Genomic DNA, 22,202 nt, shown 5'->3' with positions numbered 1-22,202 from the left:
GTCATGAAAAGGGAATCAGGGTGTAGACATTTCTTGGAATAATTCCAGGATGGTTTATTTCAAATGAAAAACATTAAAAATAAAGCAAAGTACATTTATCTTTTATTGTCAAATCCAAAATCTTTGGCTAGGCTTTGTACTTTGTAGGTACATTTTACTGGTAATCCTTTTTCTGGCCAGATAAACATACAATTTTCTGGCAAAAATAATTTTTCCAACCAGCTAAAATTACATTTTCTAACCAAACTTTGCTACAAATGACAGGCCCATGCATCTACCAGTCTCTTAAAAAAATTTACACTAAAATGTTTTTAAATTCTTTTAATTTATTACACCATACGTACCAGATAGCCTAAACACATGTAGCCTCACTTGCCAGATTGTTCAATACGCGTTTACCACAAGCACATACATACTTGTTGCGTATCCTCAAACAAATACTAAAATAACATCACTTTAAAACAATAGAGCTAAATTAATTTTGGCAAACTTATGATAGCCACTACGTGATGAGCTCCTTGCCCAAATAGATTTGTTATAAACTCAAATAGTCTAAAGGCATTTGGAGAACTATTTGGCACTGGTTATCAACACCTCATGAACATGCATTGATGGACATTTGACATTTGCTGTACATGACATTAGTGTCATATACATAATGACACGCGTAACTGAACTATGATAGTCATGACATTTTCAGGACAGAATACAGAATATTTCATTATTCAACAGTGACGTGAATATGACATTCATTGATTGGGTGTGACATCTGTGGGATAATGTCAGGACAGTTATATGACACACAACACATACTGGAGAGGTTAAAAGCTTCTCTTACCTCCCCTTATATCTCATTTTTATCAACATAAATACTGCAGAATGAACAGATTAAAAAAATACCAGGTTTATCAACAATACAAATACTGCAGAACAGACACAAAATATACCAGGTTTATCAACAAATACAAATACTGCAGGAAAAAAACATAAAATGACAAGTTTATCAATACAATTATAAATACCCCAGTGAAAAATACATAAAATTCACAGTTTATTGTAATGCCAATAATACAAGATTGTAGAGGAAAATAGTTTTGTGTAATTTGTTCCGGTCAAAATCAGAAGTCTGGTCTACAAGCAGTGAGGCAGGCCATGGAAGAGAAAACACACTAAGGGGTAAAATTATCAATATAACATATAACGGAGGGGCCTCTATCAATGAGACCAGGGTCTAAAAAAAATGAAACCTTTTGAGATGATGGTCTCTGGGACCACTATCTGTGTGAGACTTTAATTACTGTAAGACCACAATCATTGTAAGACCACAATCATCATAAAACCACAATTATTGTGTAACCACAATAAGTGTAAGGCCACAATCATTGTAAGATCACAATCATTGTAAGACCACAATCTTTGTTAGCCACAATCATCATAAAACCACAATTATTGTGTGACCACAATAAGTGTAAGATCACAATCATTGTAAGATCACAATCATTGTAAGATCACAATCATTGTGTGACCACAATCTTTGTTAGGTCACAATCCTTGTAAAGCCACAATTATTGAGTGACCACAATCATTGTAAGACCCCAATGATTGTAAGACCCCAATGTAAAACCTTATGTCCTATGTCCAATCAATCGTTTGGAATGTCTTACTGGCCTGTTGATGATCACCAACTGACCAGCAAATGACCAGCATAAAATATTTTGAGCTCCAACAAAATGGAAAATTGTCAATACCTTAACACTGCAAACATGGTCAAGTTATAGGCTAAATAATTCAATGAAATCACATTGTAAAACCAAGTTTGTCACCAGATTTTGTTCTTAGTGTATTGGGAGTGAGATTCTGTATGAGATGTGGAGTAATGGAACAAGGGTAGAATACAATGGTAGATCAGTATAGTCTAGAGTACTGGTACAACAGTATAGTCTAGAGTATAATGGTACAACAGTATAGTCTAGAGTATAATGGTACAACAATATAGTCTAGAGCAAAATGGTGCAACAGTATAGTCTAGAGTAAAGTGATACACCAGTATAGTCTAGAGTAAAGTGATACAACAGTATAGTCTAGAGTTTAATGGTACAAAAGTAGTCTAGAGTATAATGGTACAACAGTATAGTCTAGAGTATAATGGTACAACAGTATAGTCTAGAGTATAATGGTAAAACAGTATAGTCTAGAGTATAATGGTACAACAATATAGAGTATATTGGTACACGAGTATAGTCTAGAGTAGTGGTACAACAGTATAGTCTAGAGTAGTACAAGAGTTTCTTGTATAAAAGCTGTACCAACTTAAATCTAATAACAACTTCATAAAATAAATCCAAGTTTTAAAATAAATTGAGATTACAATTAGCTAATTTTAAATTGTAGAGTCATATAAAAGATAATTCCAGTAAAAGAAAAGTTACTTAACACTTATAAAATACTTTTTTGATAAGTGGGTTAGAAAATTAAAATAAAAAGCTTTAATTCAGATCCATTCAATGGTATAACAAGAGAAGTTCATTATTGCACATAAATATTTGTAGAACGACCACGGAATTTAAGAGCATGTATATCACTTACTTTTTAGAGTAACTCAAATTTAAATCCGGTTTCACAAAATAAATAAATATATGTTTCTACCCATACCCTTATCAAATAAATATATTAAATTCTTTGGTCATTAAATTGTTAATTAAAATACATGTTTTGAATTTTATTTTCCCACAATAACCACAGATCAGAAATATATTAAGGTTTACAAACTTTAGTTTTCTCCCCTTAAATGTTTTAGTGCTTCATGTAACAGCATTGGTGTTCAGCTGATCTCCCCTGACAGATTAACATCCATTAGGTTGGGTGGTCTACATTGACTGTAGAGAAAACTTGAACATACATTATTGTGAAAGACTATCACAAATGTAAATATCAAGGGAACAAACTTTGCAAAATTTGTACAAAAATAAACACTAGGGATGGTAATTATTGATATGCAGCAATAAAATGGTGAAGTTGAAAACTTCCACTGCAAAACAAAAAGGCAACTTAAATCACAATATTGAGAGAAAAAAAAATTTAAAATAAATCTCTTAGCCTAGGAACAAAGCATTGAATCATTCATGATCTGACATAGTCACAAATATCATCATGCAGAACTACTAAAGTATAAACTGTTAAGTTGATTCACATAACACAATTTTTTTTTGGCTAAACATTAAATTATCTAATTAATGTATTGACAGTTGATTCAATTAACACATTTTTAGACTCTACATACACACTGTGTATTTAATTAATGAAATAATGGTTCAATTAACACATTTTCTAAACTATACATACAAAGTGTGATGTAATGACAGTATTACAACTGGAATATCATCCATACATAGGCACTAGTGAATCCATGGCTCACCCAGCCAGGATACGGATACATGTGAGATTTCTTTTTATAGTATTTTTTAAAATAACAAAAACTGGTTATCTTAAACCCTCACCATCCAAATTTTAATCTGTAAAAGTTGGGTTTGATTTAGTTTTTAGACTATCACATGGCATCAAGCCAAATATTTACAATTTAAACTTAAATTTTATATATAACAATATTTAATATAAAATATGACACACACAAAGAATCATATGAAGTTATAATTTGGTACCGACTTAATTATTGCCATTTAAATCCCAGTTGTATTAACTTCAAGTGACTTGAGAGAAGATATAGTTGGGACAATAAATTTCAACATAATCTCAACACTGCTAAATCTGGATATAACAATCTTTCAGCTGGAAGAGGGGGTTAAAATCTGAACACTTAGCCGTAGAGTGAATCATTCAAGAAAGGTTAGCTAAAGCATTACACTGACTGTTTTCATTCAAGTTTTAGGTGTTGTTTGTTTTCACATTGGAAGTCATGTGGTCCCAACTACCTGATAAGCCAATCACAGATGTCCTTAAAACCTGGTCAACCAATCACAACTTAGGTTTTAACCTGTCACATGTGCTCAAATCAGCCAATCACAGTTGTCCTTGAGGCTCAGTTGATAAATCACAAGGTTGATAAATAACCTGATAGCAAGTCACATGGTGTATAACCATCCAATGGTAGTTGTCCTCTCAACAAAGTCAACCAATCCTAGCTGTTGACACAGAATTCTATCTGCTGACATTCGGTCTGTCTGGACAGCTGGATGTAGGGGACTGTTGGACAACAACTTTAACAGTGCGTCTCCTCTCTTCAGGGGTCAGGGGGTTGCTGGGCTGGTGGCTACTGGCCGAGTTGGAAATACTTCTGGAAGGATAGGATTCAGTGGCGCCCGATGCTGTGGTGGTCAGCAGCTGAGATGGGGCACCAACCCCTGGGGAGGACACGGAGACATGGGAGGGGGTCTTTGGTTCCACGGCAGCCACACAAGTGGACGCTGATGGCGTCTCCTGCCCCAGGGTGAGGTTCAAGGATGGACCTGGTACGGGGATGTTTGAGACATGGTTGGAAGGTGGCGCCGACACTGAAACATTCTTTGATGGTTTAATTAGTTCAGGTTCATTAGGCAATGAACCTGTCTGTGTGGAGTTTGTATTCGTTAAGTTTGACGAGGTTGATTTCTGTGGAGAGGAACTTGGAAGATGCGTCTCAAGATCTGTCTGCGTTGCCGTCGACAACACCATCCGCATGACAGGCGAGGACGACTCCGGCATGGGGGGTAGGGTCAGGTTGAGCTGCTGCAGGGCCTCCCGTGGGATCAGCTTGCGCAGGATGGCCACGGCCTGCAGGAGGGCGCCTCGCTCCAGCTCCAGGGTTCTGATGTGTGACTTGAGCTTCTCTTGCTCTATCTCGTGGGTGTGGACGCTCAGCTCGTGACTGCGTTGTTGTGACTGGGTGTGCTGTCATGTGAAAAAATAATTATTTTTATTTTTTTTATGCAAAGGATAATAAATGTATTAAAACAATTGTAGCCAAAATTTTTGTAAATAAGATCTTATTTCTGTTTGAATAAAACAATAAATAGCTTTTAAATCCAACTATAATACTATTATTTCTCATGCACTGGATGAATATTGATTTAAAACAGTTTTCACCATCCACTCTATAAACATCCTATCTTTTTGCTGTCATCAAATACCCTACCCCATAGTATGTGATATTTTTTGCATCAGTTTGAATACAAGATTTATGTTCCACACATGTATTCCACTACAGGGGTATATTAAATATATGATTGATAGCCACAATAACTAAACACCAATATTTGATCGACATAAATTTCAAATGTATATGTTTAGATATTTTAAAGAATTGTTGGATAACATGCTTTAAATTTATTTTAGAAAGTCAACTATGAGGAGCTCGGTTCTGTTAAGTTATAGGATAACTAGATTAAAATTTATTTTTAAAAGTCAACATCAAGGAACGAAACAAACTTGTAGTCTCTCTAGCAGCTCAATGTTTTGGTTCTTGAGAGCTTAGTTCTGTTGCTCTATTAAATTAGAGGATAACTAGCTTAAGAATAACTTAAAAAGTCAACAGCAAGGAAATGAAACAAACTTGTAGTCTCTCCAGCAGCTCAATGTTTTGGATCTTGAGAGCTTAGTTCTGTTGCTCTATTAAATAAGAGGATAACTAGCTTAAGAATAATTTAAAAAGTCAACATCAAGGAACGAAACAAACTTGTAGTCTCTCTAGCAGCTCAATGTTTTGGTTCTTGAGAGCTTAGTTCTGTTGCTCTATTAAATAAGAGGATAACTAGCTTAAGAATAACTTAAAAATTCAACAGCAAGGAACGAAACAAACTTGTAGTCTCTCTAGCAGCTCAATGTTTTGGTTCTTGTGAGCTTAGTTATGTTGCTCTATTAAATAAGAGGATAACTAGCTTAAGAATAACTTAAAAAGTCAACAGCAAGGAAATGAAACAAACTTGTAGTCTCTCCAGCAGCTCAATGTTTTGGATCTTGAGAGCTTAGTTCTGTTGCTCTATTAAATAAGAGGATAACTAGCTTAAGAATAATTTAAAAAGTCAACATCAAGGAATGAAACAAACTTGTAGTCTCTCTAGCAGCTCAATGTTTTGGTTCTTGTGAGCTTAGTTATGTTGCTCTATTAAATAAGAGGATAACTAGCTTAAGAATAACTTAAAAAGTCATCGTAAAGGAACGAAACAAACTTGTAGTCTCTCTAGCAGCTCAATGTTTTGGTTCTTGAGAGCTTAGTTCTGTTGCTATTAGAGGATAACTAGCTTAAGAATAACTTAAAAAGTCAACATCAAGGAAATGAAACAAACTTGTAGTCTCTCTAGCAGCTCAATGTTTTGGTTCTTGAGAGCCCTGTTCTGCTGCTCCACGCGGTACATCATCTCAATGTCAATAGACGACCTCCTGCGCTCCACCAGTCTGGAGGGTCTGTCTGAGACTGCGGGCTGGCTCTTGCTGTGCTGGTACAGTCTGGCGCTGTGGACGTCGTGGCCAGGTGAGAAGGTCATCTCCTCACTGAGGACGTGGTACTCCACCTCGTAGGCCTGGAGCTCTTTGCTGATGTCCAGTTCAAAGGCCTGTAGGAAAAACATTACAAACCAATCAAGTTTGGATTCTCAGATACATATCCTGATATTTCTTTAAAAAAAAAATTCTAGCCAGCGTCAATGGATTTTTAATTTTATTTTAAAAATAACAGATTGTCTCGATGATAAGTACATTTAAAATAAACTTTCTGAAATTGTTTTAATTTTGTTTTAAGACTTCTGACCTGGTTATGTGTGGGTCCGTGCACTGACCTGCTTAGATGTGGGTCAACAGGCTGACCTAATTACATGTGGGTCCAGGGACTGACCTGGTTAGAGTCCAGGGACTAACCTGGTTACATGTGGGTCGACAGACTGACCTAGTTACATGTGGGTCAACAGACTGACCTGGTTACCTGAGGGTCAACAGACTGACTCAGTTACATGTGGGTCCAGGTACTGACCTGCTTAGATATAGGTCAACAGAGTGACCTGGTTTCGTGTGGGTCAACAGACTGACCTAGTTACATGTGGGTCAAAAGACTGACCTGGTTACATGTGGGTCAACAGACTGACCTAGTTACATGTGGGTCAAAAGACTGACCTATTAGATGTGGGTCAACAGACTGACCTAGTTACATGTGGGTCAACAGACTGACCTATTACATGTGGGTCATCAGACTGACCTAGTTACATGTGGGTCCTAGGACTGACCTAGCTACATGTGGGTCCAGGGACTGACCTGGTTACGTGTGGGTCATCAGACTGACCTGGTTACATGTGGGTCAACAAACTGACCTGGTTACATGTGGGTCAACAGACTGACCTGTTTAGATGTAGGTCAACAGACTGACCCAGTTACATGTGGGTCAACAGACTGAACTGGTTACATGTGGGTCAACAGACTGACCTGGTTACATATAGGTCAACAGACTGAGCTGGTTACATGTGGGTCAACAGACTGACCTAGTTACATGTGGGTCCAGGGACTGACCTGGTTACATGTGGGTCAACAAACTGACCTGGTTACATGTGGGTCAACAGACTGACCTGTTTAGATGTAGGTCAACAGACTGACCCAGTTACATGTGGGTCAACAGACTGAACTGGTTACATGTGGGTCAACAGACTGACCTGGTTACATATAGGTCAACAGACTGAGCTGGTTACATGTGGGTCAACAGACTGACCTAGTTACATGTGGGTCCAGGGACTGACCTGGTAACATGTGGGTCAAGGGACTGACCTAGTTATGTGGGTCAACAAACTGACCTGGTTTATAATGCGCTCCATCTGCACCTGGACCATCTCAGGCAGGGTTGTCTTAAGGAAGTCGACCACAGACTCAAACGAGTCACACTGCAGGATCAGAGCCCTGTGGTTGCCAATCAACATTAAGGCCACTTTAAAGAGGGCATCAATCCCCTGGACAAACAACATGTCTGTAGAACAAAAATAGAAATATACAATCAACATTAAGGCCATTTTAAAGAGGGCATCAATCCCCTGGACAAACAACATGTCTGTAGAACAAAAATAGAAATATACAATCAACATTAAGGTCACTTTAAAGAGGGCATCAATCCCCTGGACAAACAACATGTCTGTAGAGCAAAAATAGAAATATACAATCAACATTAAGGCCATTTTAAAGAGGGCATCAATCCCCTGGACAAACAACATGTCTGTAGAACAAAAATAGAAACATACAATCAACATTAAGGCCACTTTAAAGAGGGCATCAATCCCCTGGACAAACAACATGTCTGTAGAACAAAAATAGAAATATACAATCAACATTAAGGCCACTTTAAAGAGGGCATCAATCCCCTGGACAAACAACATGTCTGTAGAACAAAAATAGAAACATACAATCAACATTAAGGCCACTTTAAAGATGGCATCAATCCCCTGGACAAACAACATGTCTGTAGAACAAAAATAGAAATATACATTACAATTTCTCAAACATCTGACTGTAGGAAATTGGTAGCTGTATCAAATGAAAGAGCAAGCACTTATAATGCCTCCAGTGAGTTCTAGAATACCACTGTACTGATGTGTACAGAAAGGTGGCTGCCCGTCAAGATAAAGTTTTCAGACTTTCAAAAAAATTTGGTCGGCATAAAAATATTTTCCTCAAATTAAAAAAAAAACAGCTCTCCTTAAAAATGCAGAGAAGTGTGTGTACTTTAGTTAGGAAAGTGACGGAAGCTGCATTGTGCAATGGACATGCAAGACTATCACATCCTAGTGTCATAAAAAACAGACAAATTCTGCTTCAGTAGCCCATCAGGTTAAACAACAGCAAACGTAACAAGACTAATTTCAAAGAACAAACCAGCAAACATAAACAAATTACAAAACTTTCAACACTGTATCACTTCTTCTTTACTGTGTGTCCACCCAGAAACTAATTGAGTTTATGGCATAATTTGTTGATACAGACTTCCTTTTTAAAAATGTTAACAAAACCCCAGCCCCCACCATAAACCCTGGCCACAAAAGCCCAGCACCTACCAAAAACCCTGGCCACAAAGCCCAGGGGAAACTGTGAGGCAAACAGTGTGAGGAACCAGGGGGCCGCGTACAAGGTTGGGGAGATCTCGTGGTTCTCAAAGTGTTCATACACGTCCTTGTAGTGGTCATGTAGGAGTCTGGTCAGCTGGTACAGCTTGATCTGGGGGAATCAATCAATCAATAATCAATCAGTCAATCAACAATCTATAAGCTAAATGAAACCAATAGAATCTATCAATTCAATTAGTTAAATGTATCTAAACAAGAGGCAATATGTCATAGTACTGATCACACTTTCTATTCATATGCCGAGGTCATAAAAACAGGTGAACTCTACTTCATCTGCCCCATGGACCATTAGGTTTTTTAGCAGTAGTAGCACACATCCCAAATCAGAACCCTCTGTTATAGGTGTCTGGTGACCAAAGGTGATCACATGCATCCACACATAAACAGCAACACGCACAAACTAGTCTAAAGCATAGATAGTAAAAACTTGGCAAGTTTTCCTTTGCTAAAAATCTAAAGGTTTAATAAACTGGAAGAAAAGTAATTTTATTTTTCTTCTTCTTTGTTCTTAATTTTTAGTGTTGGATGGTATCCCATCCAACACAATTAAGTATACGTTTCAACTGGTTATGCGCCATTGAGGCCATTGATTTTGGAATTGTCTCTCCTAGAGGAGTGGCTGTCCCCAGTTAACAAGCCTGATCTACCAGAGGGTTTGAACTCGAAACTTTTTGGTTTAGCGATCATGAGCTTTACCAATTTGACCACTCCGACCCCCAAAAGTAATTTAATTTACCTGTAAAACCTTGACGTTTGGCTAAATAATGATTCTTACCTGCAATGCCATCATGTTTGGTCTGAACTGTTTACGAAGGCCAAGGTCGTACATGATGTACTTGAGTACATGGAAAGCTGATATCTCTTCCATCTGGTGTTAGATGAGACAACAAGGTTAAACACTTACAGCAGGACAATACATCAACATTCAACGATCCTCACATTTTACTTTTTACTACACTAAATGCTCAATTTAAAAAGGTTAGAGTTCAATGTAAAGAAGTTAAAGTTCAACATCAAGAGGTTAAAGTTCAACGTAAAGAGGTTAAAGACTCAAAGTCAAGAGGTTAAAGACTCAATGTCAAGAGGTTAAAGTTTGACGTCAAGAGGTTAAAGTTCAACATCAAGAGGTTAAAGTTCAATGCCAAGAGGTTAAAGTTCAACGTCAAGAGGTTAAAGTTCAATTGTCAAAAGGTTAAAGTTCAACGTCAAGAGGTTAAAAACACAACGTCAAGACGAAAAGTTCAAGATCAAGCTGAAGGTTACATACATGCATGAGCAGCATGCCCACAATGAAGGAGAGTCCCTGGCAGTAGCCCACTTCAGTGTCCAGCAGACTGTAGGCCTTCAGCAGGTTAAACAACTCCAGTTGACCTGGGCCTAGGGCCTTGGCGAAGTAGGGGTGGCAGGGGAAGGTGCGGCCTAGGGGAGAATGAGTAGAAATGATGTTTGTATGGGCATTTGTTTGTATGGGTATTTGTTTATATGTTTGTATGGGCATTTGTTTGTATGTTTGTATGGGTATTTTTTGTATGCGTTGTATATATGTTTATATATGATTAGGTCTGTAGGGTGATGTCACTCACCTAGGCCAATGAGTAAAGCTTATTGATGTGTGGTCACTCACAAGGTCAATGAGTGTTCACTCACCTAGGTCAATGTGTGGTCTCTCACCTAAGCTAATGAGTGCTCACTCACCTAGGTCAATGTGTGGTCTCTCACCTAAGCTAATGAGTGCTCACTCACCTAGGTCAATGTGTGGTCTCTCACCTAAACTAATGAGTGCTCACTCAGCTAGGTCAATGTGTGGTCACTCACCTAGGTCAATGTGTGGTCACTCACCTAGGTCAATGTGGTCACTCACCTAGATCAATGAGTATAGCATGTTGATGTGTGGTCACTCACCTAGGTCAATGAGTATAGCATGTTGATGTGTGGTCACTCACCTAGGTCAATGTGTGGTCACTCACCTAGGTCAATGTGGTCACTCACCTAGATCAATGAGTATAGCATGTTGATGTGTGGTCACTCACCTAGGTCAATGAGTATAGCATGTTGATGTGTGGTCACTCACCTAGGTCAATGTGGTCACTCACCTAGATCAATGAGTATAGCATGTTGATGTGTGGTCACTCACCTAAGTCAATGAGTATAGCATGTTGATGTGTGGTCACTCACCTAAGTCAATGAGTATAGCATGTTGATGTGTGGTCACTCACCTAGGTCAATGTGTACTCACCTAGGTCAATGAGTATAGCATGTTGATGTGTGGTCACTCACCTAGGTCAATGTGGTCACTCACCTAGATCAATGAGTATAGCATGTTGATGTGTGGTCACTCACCTAAGTCAATGAGTATAGCATGTTGATGTGTGGTCACTCACCTAAGTCAATGAGTATAGCATGTTGATGTGTGGTCACTCACCTAGGTCAATGTGTACTCACCTAGGTCAATGAGTATAGCATGTTGATGTGTGGTCAGCTGTTTCAGCAGATCCTCATAATCAGCACTGGTGCAGCCGCTGTCCGGCACGGTGCTGCTCATCTGTCTCTGCTGCATCAAGAACAGCCATATCTGTCCCCTCAGTGTCCGCGGAACACCTGGAAATATTTCATCTGTTAGACCCCAACAAAATTTGTTTAAAACGCAACTCGACAGTTAATAGAACACGTAGATAGGGTTTTTTCTGTTTTGTGTTCATAGGATGGAATAGTGCACAGCAAGATGGACAGACAAAAAATTCCAAACACAAATTTAGGTTTGTTTCTTTGACATTTGGTTCTTCTTCTTCATCTACTTTCTTAATTTTTAGCATTGGAAGGGATCCCCTCCAACACAATTAAGGATACGTGTCAACTGGTTATGCGCCATTGAGGCCATTGACTCAGATTTCATTCTTCTTTTCTGTTTGGATTTGCCTCCCATAGCCTTTGTCCAACCAGGAATAAACTACAAGGCAGCAGTTGTTTGATTTTGGAGTTGTCTCTCCTAGACGAGTGGCTGTCCCCAGCTAACGAGCCTCATCTGCCCGAGCATTCGAAATCGAGACTTTTGGTTTTACAACCATGAGCTTTACCGACTCGACCACGCTGACATTTGGTTAATACAATAGAAGACACTATAGAAGACACTATACTAGACACCAGTGGCGTAGCCAGAGTCGTCTCAAGGGGGGGTTCCAATTTTTACCCGGGGACAAGGTTTTGATTTGCACCCCCCCCCCCTAAAACTTTCGATTTGCACCACCCCTCATACTTTATATATATACCGAGGGGTCTATGGGGGGGGGGGGGGGGATTATGACATTAATCATTAATAAAGTTAAACAAATATTTTAAACAAGATTAAATAATGGACAGACACTTCTACATTCTAATAAAGTAACTTCCTTACAAAATACTCATCACATTATCATAATCTTGTGTTGAAAATAAAATATATTTAAATATTAAAAACCTCAAGGGGTAATCAAAATGAATGTTTCATGCGAAAAATTTCATTCCCATAAACAATTAGGGCCATTCAAGAGTAAAATGCATCAACCTTTTTTGACATAGTCCAGGAGTTTGACCATGGGAATGGCCTTCTCATCCTCCCCTATATCCCCATCTCTCCCCTCATCCCCATGCAGGGACAGCATCTGCTCCCACACTGTAGTGATCTCTTTCAAGCAGGGAGTCAACTCTTGGTAGTCCAACTTTCTGCTGACAGTTGCTCCCCCTTCCTCCTGCCGAGCTGGGAAAACATCAAAGAGAAACACAAAATTGTACATTAAAAGAGTGCAATTAAAAGTTAATTTTAAAAGATAACAAAATAAAATCTAAGCACTGAAAAATTCCTAAAATATTACTCAGTGTTTACAAATTTCTAGTAAAATATAAAAACCTATCATAAAATAATTCATTTTTGCTAACAAGTAAACAATAATATAACTAACAGAAATTAAACTAAGCTTCTTTAAAATTCAATCTAATCCATTCATAAGTAGAAATGAAAGAAAACTACAAGCTATAAAAGGAAACGAATCAAATAACAGAATATTATTTTGCCTTATGCATAATGAATGGATAAAACTTATTCGACAACTAAAACTCTGCCTGTACTAAATTCTGTGGTTCCAACAGCTCAAAATAAATCCCAGATACAGTTTTAGCAATAAGGTATAGAAATATTTATTTATTTTTGGTGAAAGTTTTTTTCCTGTCAACTTGCATTGATCACAAATTCAGATGTAAACATGTTTTCTCAGTGTGTCCCATAAGACTTTTGTTCTAAAACTTCAAAATATATTTTTTTGCCAAAGAAGCTCAGCGAAATAACAAATAAATAATGCTACACATATTATTATTAAGCATGACTGAAACTTAACAGAATGTTTCATTCAAAATTTTTAAAGAATTAGCGTTATTAAAATTCAGCCTTAATTCGAACATGCATCTTCAGTAACAATATTAATTAAATTACAATTCAATTTGTATTCAAAATTGAATAATTGAAAGCCAATTTAAAATATTAGCATACAAACATTGGAAGAATTTAAGTCACATAGCTTTCTGTATTGGCAGTGTAAGGTACATTCAACTACTGTTAAGGTGTGAAGCAAACTAGTTCCCAGAAGCCAGTGGTAGATTTCAGCAGTAGAAAAACCTAATACATAGAAGCTGGCCTCAAGCCTAAATTACACAACAAATGTATAAGCCAGGGCTGCTGAGAAATTTGGTCTGGCCACAATTTCATTCAGTGTTTCTTCCAGACACTTGAAATTTTTTGGGGGGGAGGGGGTAGACTTTTTTTTTAGGAGGGGCGAGGATGCCTGGAAGAAACTCTGATTTCATTGCACTCTAGCCACCCTTGATTAAACTTTAGCCACAAATCTAAAAAAAATCTGGGCACTCCTCCATTAAACTCTAGCCATCTTTTAATTAAGGTCTGGCCACCCCTTCTAAAAATTCTGGCAACCCTTACATTTACCTCCCTTTACAACTGTGGCCAAAAAAAACTAGCCACCATGATACAGACTCAGCTAACTATCTTGTAATACCATTAAAAAAGCTTGAAGCACCCTGGACTAAATAGCCCTCAAACAGCCCTGTATTAAAGGAGTGCTAAAAGCTAAAAATAAATAAGATGGATTAAAAAAATATACACATATGCCAAGTTAGATTACTAATCTATACCAAATAAAGCGACAGATTTTATAAAAGAAAAATGATTAAGGAAGAAATTGATGTGTACAATTTTGTATTTGGTTATTTTTTAAAATAATTAAATATTATTAGTATATATCATTAGTAAATGTTATTAGTAAATTCACAACCCTTAGTTTTCAAAAAGTTTTCAGCTAAATTCTGTCCAAACTTTATAAGTTGATCTATGGGCATGAAGGCAACAGAAGTGATTGACTGGTGGGTTTCAACAAGAACTGGCTTGTCATGACTAAAAAAACGTCATTATTATGAAATAACTTTTCTGTTGCCTTCAAAGACTTTGGAATTAAAATATCGTTTGAAACAAAAAGGGGATGTGAATTTTTTTAGAGAAAACTGTCTGCAAGTTGTTATATGATCTGCATGCGTAATCCTTGAGTAACATGCATTTATTATGTTTAAGGTGTTATGGATTAAAAAATTATTAATGATCTTCAGTGTTCATGCAGTTAATTCTTACTGCGGATGAACCCTACAATGTTAAATGTAGTATACATATATTTTTTTTTTGCACTCTCTATAAGCATTGTACATCTACATAGCAGATTAAGCGTTATTGTGTTAAGTATAATGTTGATTGTAAAGGAAGTTTTTAATGTAAATTTGGAAGGATAAGAACACTGTCAAAAGATCTAGAGGAAAAAAACATTAAAAATGTAAAAAAAAATATTGTCCCCCTTTTAATAAACCACTGATTTTAAAAGAAAATCAATTTGATCTAGGAAAAAATAAAAAAAATAAAAATGAATTTTAACTGATAAAGCTGTTACGTTTTTTTTTTTAATTTATGCAAAAGTTACTATTTTTATTTTTAATTCAAGAGAAGGTATTTCTGTGGAATATTTTTTTCTTTAAAAGAGGGACAGAGAATCTCTACCATTTCTACTTCCACCATATTTAGTCTTACCGCGAAATACTACCACAGAATGGCTTCCATAAAAGATGAAATATTCTAGCAGGGCCGCCAGGGTAGAAAAGTTTGTTAAAAAAGGTAGCAAAGTAACTTGGTATAGCAAATTAAAAATTAAAAAACTCAAATAGAAATCTTTCATACTGAAAGCTCTACGTTTTCATTCTATGAAACATCCTTCCCAAAAACTTTTTTTAATGACATACACTAACAATGAGAAACCAAAACTACAAGAAATATATTTCTATACACATTTTAAAAAGCCAGAATTATTTTGTTTCTACTTTTATCCCCCCAAAAAACATCTAGTACAAGTAAGCAAATGTAGGCTAGTCCAACAATAAACATACAGGTCATGCAGTTAAATAATTTAGTTTTAAAAAAGCTCTTTAGATTTAAAAGTTTAAATGTAGACCACTAGCCAACCAATGTCTGTAGGCTGCGACCAATATTTCAGCCAGATACAACTACCACAGTAAACACCTATCACAGTAAACAGCTAACACAAGTAAACACCCGCCAGGGGTAAATATCTCTATAGGTAGAAATCTGCCACAGGTAAACACCCACTGCAAGTAAACATCTGCCACAGGTAAACAACTGCCACAGGTAAACTCCTGTTACTGCCACATGTAAACACCTGCCTCACATAAACTCCTACTACAGGTAAACACCTGCCACAGGTAAACTCCTACTACAGGTAAACTCCTGCCACAGGTAAACTCCTGCCACAGATAACTACTAGATCTAGTTTAAAATGGAACTTTTAAAAATAAAATTCTTTCCTACAATCCATATGCTGAAGGGTTACCTAATCAGTCTTGTTTATAAGCAACCCACTATAAATTCATACTAAATCTTCATTTCTTTATTACAACCAGGTACTTTAAGCTAATGCTCCAAAGGTTTTAAAATTTGAGGGTTTTGAATTTTTTGTTTTAAAATGCAAACAAAAATCTAAAAAAATGATTTTTTTAAACACAGAAAAATAAGAATGAGTACAGTCTAGTAGCGTTAAAAAAATTAGCTTGTTTACAGTACTAGCAGCAGAAATATTTAAAATGTTAAAAAAAATTAGAAAAGTGCTAGTGGCAGTGGGGAAAAAACCCAAAGTGAGCGGTGTTAATACTATTGTGATCATACATGTGTGAAATTTAAAAAAAAAACAACCTAAAAGCTATGTTTATTTTGGTGAATATCACAAAAGTGTATTTTATTTTGAAAAAATTTAAGTTTGTTAAAAATTTACACATTACTTCTAAAGACACTAAAACAAACAAAGGCAATTTTTTATTTTAAATTTGAATGTGTCATGTTTAAGTAAAAAGCCATTGTGAGAATCATCTTATCAAATGCCTACTGTCACAAGTGATAAACAACTTGTAACCAGGAGTGTCAAATTGTCCTAGCTGTCAACTTGACATAATGTCAACTATCTTAAATATCAAAGTCCTAATTTCAAAAGTTCTAAATGTCAGTATGTTATAAATGTTAACATTTCCTAAACGTCGACTAGTCGAAACGCCATCTAGTCCAAAATGTCATATTATCCAAAATGTCAACATGTTCTAAATGTCATCAAAAATGTTAAAATGTCATAATTTTCATCTTGTCCAAATGTCATCTAAGTCAAAATGTCCACTTGTCCAAAATGTCATAAATGTCATGACTGTCAAATCCAAATGTCAACTTCCCCTGCATCATTTGCAAAAGAATCACAGTATGATGTGAGTGAGTAAAAAAAAAACAACCTACACAGCACACTAGACTAATAAAATTTAAAAAAACCCAGGGTAACACAACTCCACTCACCTCTCACAGCATGGTTCTCCTTCTCCATGCGAATCAGCAGCAGCGTCTCCAGAATGGCCTTCTTCCACATGGCCCTGATCTCCACAGTGTTGTGAAGCTTACCATCACAGCTGTCTCCCTCCTCCTCCCCTGGGAAAATACACAAACTTGACACTAGTCTTCTCTACTTTAAAGCTTCTTTACATTTAGTTTTTTTAAAAATCAAGAAAAGGTAACTCTCAAATGTTAAAAAAAAAAAATTCTCATTTATGCTGGCTCCTTAAAAAACTATTACACTAAAAACAGATTTTTTATTTTTATTTCATTCACACAAAAGTCTGAATGATCCTGACTAAGAGTGTTATTCAAATAAAACCAAAATAAGTTTTTTCAGACATGGCATATTCACACAGACAGACGAGTTTTTAAGCACAGCACATCTCAGCCAATATAACACTAGTCAAAGCTTTTTAAGCTGTTGGCACGTGGGAATTTAAAAATAAAAAAAAACAAGGAACAAATGAAAATCTTAGCTTATTGAGTTATTTCCATTTTCTTTATTTTTTGTTGAACCAACTAGTTTTAATTAAAATTTCTGTTTTTTATGCCAGCTCTCTAACTCAAGAACCCTTTAATTTTTTTGCGGTTAAGGTAATCAATTAAGGATGTTTACACACGAGGTCTGGGTAATCAATTTAGAATATTCCTCACACACAAAACAAAGAAGGGAAACTTGATTAAGAAATTATTTCAAACCTTTCCAGCATTCAGGTTTAGCCACGGGATTAAATGAAAATCTCAGCTGGTTTTATCATGACCAATAAAATGTCTGCCTAGCTAACTATATCACAACAAAGTCGCAACCAACACAATTTCTGTCACAACCAACAAAATGTCTGCCTAGCTAACTATATCAACAAAGTCACAACAACACAATGTCCAGCTATCTAACTATATCACAATTTCTATCACAACCAACAAAATGTCTGCCTAGCAAACTATATCACAACAAAGTCGCAACCAACACAATTTCTGTCACAACCAACAAAATGTCTGCCTAGCTAACTATATCAACAAAGTCACAACAACACAATGTCCAGCTATCTAACTATATCACAATTTCTATCACAACCAACAAAATGTCTGCCTAGCAAACTATATCACAACAAAGTCGCAACCAACACAATTTCTGTCACAACCAACAAAATGTCTGCCTAGCTAACTATATCAACAAAGTCACAACAACACAATGTCCAGCTATCTAACTATATCACAATTTCTATCACAACCAACAAAATGTCTGCCTAGCAAACTATATCACAACAAAGTCGCAATTAACACAATTTCTGTCACAACCAACACAATGTCTGCCTAGCTAACTATATCAACAAACTCACAACAACACAATTTCTGTCAAAACCAACAAAATGTCTGCCTAGCTAACTATATCAACAACAAAGTCACAACAACACAATTTCTGTCACAACCAACAAAATGTCTGCCTAGCTAACTATATCACAACAAAGTTGCAACCAACACAATTTCTGTCACAACCAACAAAATTTCTGTCACAACTAACAAAATGTCTGCCTAGCTAACTATATCACAATAAAGTCACAACCAACACAATTTCTGTCACAACCAACACAATTTCTGTCACAACCAACAAAATGCCTAGCTAACTATATCAACAAAGTCACAACCAACACAATTTCTGTCACAACCAACAAAATGTCTGCCTAGCTAACTATATCACAACAAAGTCGCAACCAACACAATTTCTGTCACAACCAACAAAATGTCTGCCTAGCTAACTATATCACAACAAAGTCACAACCAACACAATTTCTGTCACAACCAACAAAATGTCTGCCTAGCTAACTATATCACAACAAAGTCGCAACCAACACAATTTCTGTCACAACCAACAAAATGTCTGCCTAGCTAACTATATCACAACAAAGTCGCAACCAACACAATTTCTGTCACAACCAACAAAATGTCTGCCTAGCTAACTATATCACAATAAAGTTGCAACAACACAATTTCTGTCAAAACCAACAAAATGTCTGCCTAGCTAACTATATCACAATAAAGTCGCAACCAACACAATTTCTGTCACAACCAACAAAATGTCTGCCTAGCTAACTATATCACAATAAAGTTGCAACAACACAATTTCTGTCACAACCAACAAAATGTCTGCCTAGCTAACTATATCACAATAAAGTTGCAACCAACACAATTTCTGTCACAACCAACAAAATATCTGTCACAACCAACAAAAGGTCTGCCTAGCTAACTATATCACAATAAAGTTGCAACCAACACAATTTCTGTCACAACCAACAAAATATCTGTCACAACCAACAAAAGGTCTGCCTAGCTAACTATATCACAATAAAGTCGCAACCAACACAATTTCTGTCACAACCAACAAAATGTCTGCCTAGCTAACTATATCACAATAAAGTTGCAACAACACAATTTCTGTCACAACCAACAAAATGTCTGCCTAGCTAACTATATCACAATAAAGTTGCAACCAACACAATTTCTGTCACAACCAACAAAATATCTGTCACAACCAACAAAAGGTCTGCCTAGCTAACTATATCACAATAAAGTTGCAACCAACACAATTTCTGTCACAACCAACAAAATATCTGTCACAACCAACAAAAGGTCTGCCTAGCTAACTATATCACAATAAAGTTGCAACCAACACAATTTCTGTCACAACCAACAAAATATCTGTCACAACCAACAAAATGTCTGCAAGAATACTTAGTCACAACCTCTCAACCCAGCTTAACAACTATGTGCTCTACCGCCCAGCCACGCAGCCCTAACCTCTAACCCTAACCAGAGTGCAAGTGTACTGAAACAGTGAGTGATAATGTACTCACCAAAGTCCAGTGAGTGTTGGGGGGTGCAGACGCGGTTAAAAATAGCTTTCCTCCAGGAGAAGCTTGGCCTCCTGGCTGAGGCTAGAAAAGCTGAGTCATCCATAGGGGAGCTGACTGAGGTCAAATGCTCCGACTGCTGAGGACTGACCAACAGGAAGCTGAACAAGCAAAACAAAAACTTAATTTTGAAGTATACACCTCTGTAATGGACCACATACAGGTAAATACATGATCATAATGCTGTTATATACTACTATATGTAATATACAATATTTTATAAAACTTGCAGCTAGCAGAGGTATAGCCACCCATTCCGCGCATTGTGCGAACTATCTATTTTTATTATATTTATTCACGTTAGTGAAAAAGCGCCTCACACCCAGTTCAAAATGTTGGTGGCACTTTTTACCAGTCACTAGTTTTTGCTTTGGTGCCACACTTTGCCTGTGTATAATTCAATACTTCAGCTTAAAAGAGCTTTTAAATATTTCTTCTACCCCTTCTGGCTCCCCACAGGCAGCAAGTGCTGACTTCAGCTGATGTAATGTTTCATTAAAAAGTTAATTAGTTATGATTTATGGATTTATATAGTCGGCATGGTTGGACACTAGAGAGCTGCCCTGCTAACCCAAAAGACTCAGGTCTGTGATAATGCTGTCCACCTATAAATAGGGAAAATAAAGATAGCAGCATATAAAACTGACCACTTATATCCCAAGGTCCCAAAAACAGATAACTACGTTATTTTTACCACTATTTTTAAAGGGTATCTTAGATTTTTCTGTTTTAATTTAGGTGAGAAATAAATAAACCCATAACAGAATTTAGCATACAATAGATTTGTTGAAGACAAAATCAAAAGAAAATAACTGACTTTGGCCACACATTTAGGAAGATGGTCTTCAGACCAGATTAGCAAGACAGGCCATCACATGGAATCCCCCAGGGAAAAAGATAAAGAGGTATACCATGAAAAACCTGAGTCATGACTTGGAGAGTGAAACAAGAAAGATTTCATACCCCTAGAGAAAGCACAGCGCTAGTCAGTGACTGATGAATGAGACACAACGCCAAGAACGACTCCAAAAGAAATTAAATAAACAATAAAACACCAGTTGAGTTTGATGTTAATGACTCAGGAATATTGACCAGCTGTTTCAAATTGAAATCAGAAGCTCAAACAGAAGCGTTTTAACATAACAATTTTTACCATTTTTAAAATTCCATGTGTAAATGGTAATAAGGTTAAGCTTTGTAACACTCTAATCTAACATTTGGCAGCTGAATATTTTGAAACTGACAAAAAGTTTGAATTTTAAAACAACTTATTTCAATTTTAAAGCTCACTTATTGAGGTCTTAATGAAGTCACGTTGTTTTCAAAAGACTTTGTTTTATTAAAACCTTAAATAAAATTGCCTTGGTTTAAGTTTTGTCAAATCTTTACTAAACATTTGTGATTTTCAGAGGACTGAATAGTTTTATTGCGATAGCCAGGTTGGGTGGTAGAGCACTCAACTGCTAACCTGAGAGACTATTTCAGATCTCAGCCCTAACTTGAGTCTGCAGCAAGTCCCTGAGTTCACCCAGTACTGATGGGTACCTGACCCAGGTAAAGTTGGCTGGGCAGAGTGCTGACCAGTCCATCCCTTGATACTCCAAGGTCAAGAACTCTACTTCATTTGCCTTAAGGTCTGAAAGTGGAACTAAACCTCTATTAAAATCTAACTCAACTTACGTAGTTTTCAAAGGACTGTTTGTTTTGTTGTGGTTGACATCCCTCCTTCTGGCCAGCTGACCATTGGCTACCTGGGAGAGTCCAATGCTGTCCAGAGTTGCACTCCGCTGACGTAGTGGTCCCGGGGAGGTAGGGGGGCTGGGGAAGTCATGGTGGTACTCCTTGCTCATGGGGGACGGCATGGGGGAGGCATCAGGGGTGGAGGTGACTGAAGAATCCTGGAACAAAAAATATCTTAGTTACTACACAGTTTGGCCAGGTATACGCTGGTTATCTAAACCTGTTACCATCACATTTTTCATGTTGTGTTGTATCAGTAGTACAACAATAAGTTACGTTTAAAACATGTTTGAGTTAGCCCTGTGAATGAGTCAATTAAGGACACATGCAAATAAATGTGTGTGTTCTGTGACATTAGAAACAAACATTTCAGTATTAAGTCCTACCAAAGTTTGATCTGACAGATAGAACTATAAAAAGACTTTATAAACTATATTGGCACACAAGGCATCAACTGTTGAGCAACATTTTATCCTGTCTGTTCAATTGTTAGGACTCTTTCCTTCA

At 36.8% G+C, this 22,202-nt stretch overlaps 1 protein-coding gene across 1 annotated transcript; it reads right to left on the bottom strand.

The window, feature by feature from the left end:
• Positions 1-189: 189 nt before the first annotated feature.
• LOC131932434 (TBC1 domain family member 1-like) lies at positions 190-21,825 on the bottom strand. The gene is made up of 11 exons (XM_059289336.1): positions 21,636-21,825; positions 19,899-20,056; positions 17,011-17,139; positions 12,625-12,816; positions 11,526-11,681; positions 10,351-10,502; positions 9,859-9,951; positions 9,015-9,174; positions 7,767-7,936; positions 6,279-6,545; positions 190-4,884 (listed from the first exon to the last, which is right to left on the bottom strand). Exons 1-11 carry the CDS (start codon positions 21,815-21,817, stop codon positions 4,156-4,158), a joined length of 2,388 nt encoding a protein of 795 aa, XP_059145319.1. The 5' UTR covers positions 21,818-21,825; the 3' UTR covers positions 190-4,155.
• Between the last annotated feature and the right edge of the window lie 377 nt (positions 21,826-22,202).

Source organism: Physella acuta, unplaced genomic scaffold (genome assembly GCF_028476545.2).
Source record: "Physella acuta isolate Inbredline_101_S28 unplaced genomic scaffold, ASM2847654v3 ptg002172l, whole genome shotgun sequence".
Taxonomy (NCBI): Eukaryota; Metazoa; Mollusca; class Gastropoda; family Physidae; genus Physella; species Physella acuta.
Note: the sequence above shows the minus strand (reverse complement) of the source record. Positions and strands in the feature narration are given on the sequence as shown.

Coding starts and splice junctions, on each gene's coding strand:
- LOC131932434 (XM_059289336.1), bottom strand. CDS start 21,817: ATGCCGTCCCCCATGAGCAAGGAGTACCACCATGACTTCCCCAGCCCC. Junction 12,817..17,010: donor GGAGAACCATGCTGTGAGAG/GTGAGTGGAGTT, acceptor ATGTTTTCCCAG/CTCGGCAGGAGGAAGGGGGA. Junction 10,503..11,525: donor TGCTATACTCATTGACCTAG/GTGAGTACACAT, acceptor ATTCTCCCCTAG/GCCGCACCTTCCCCTGCCAC.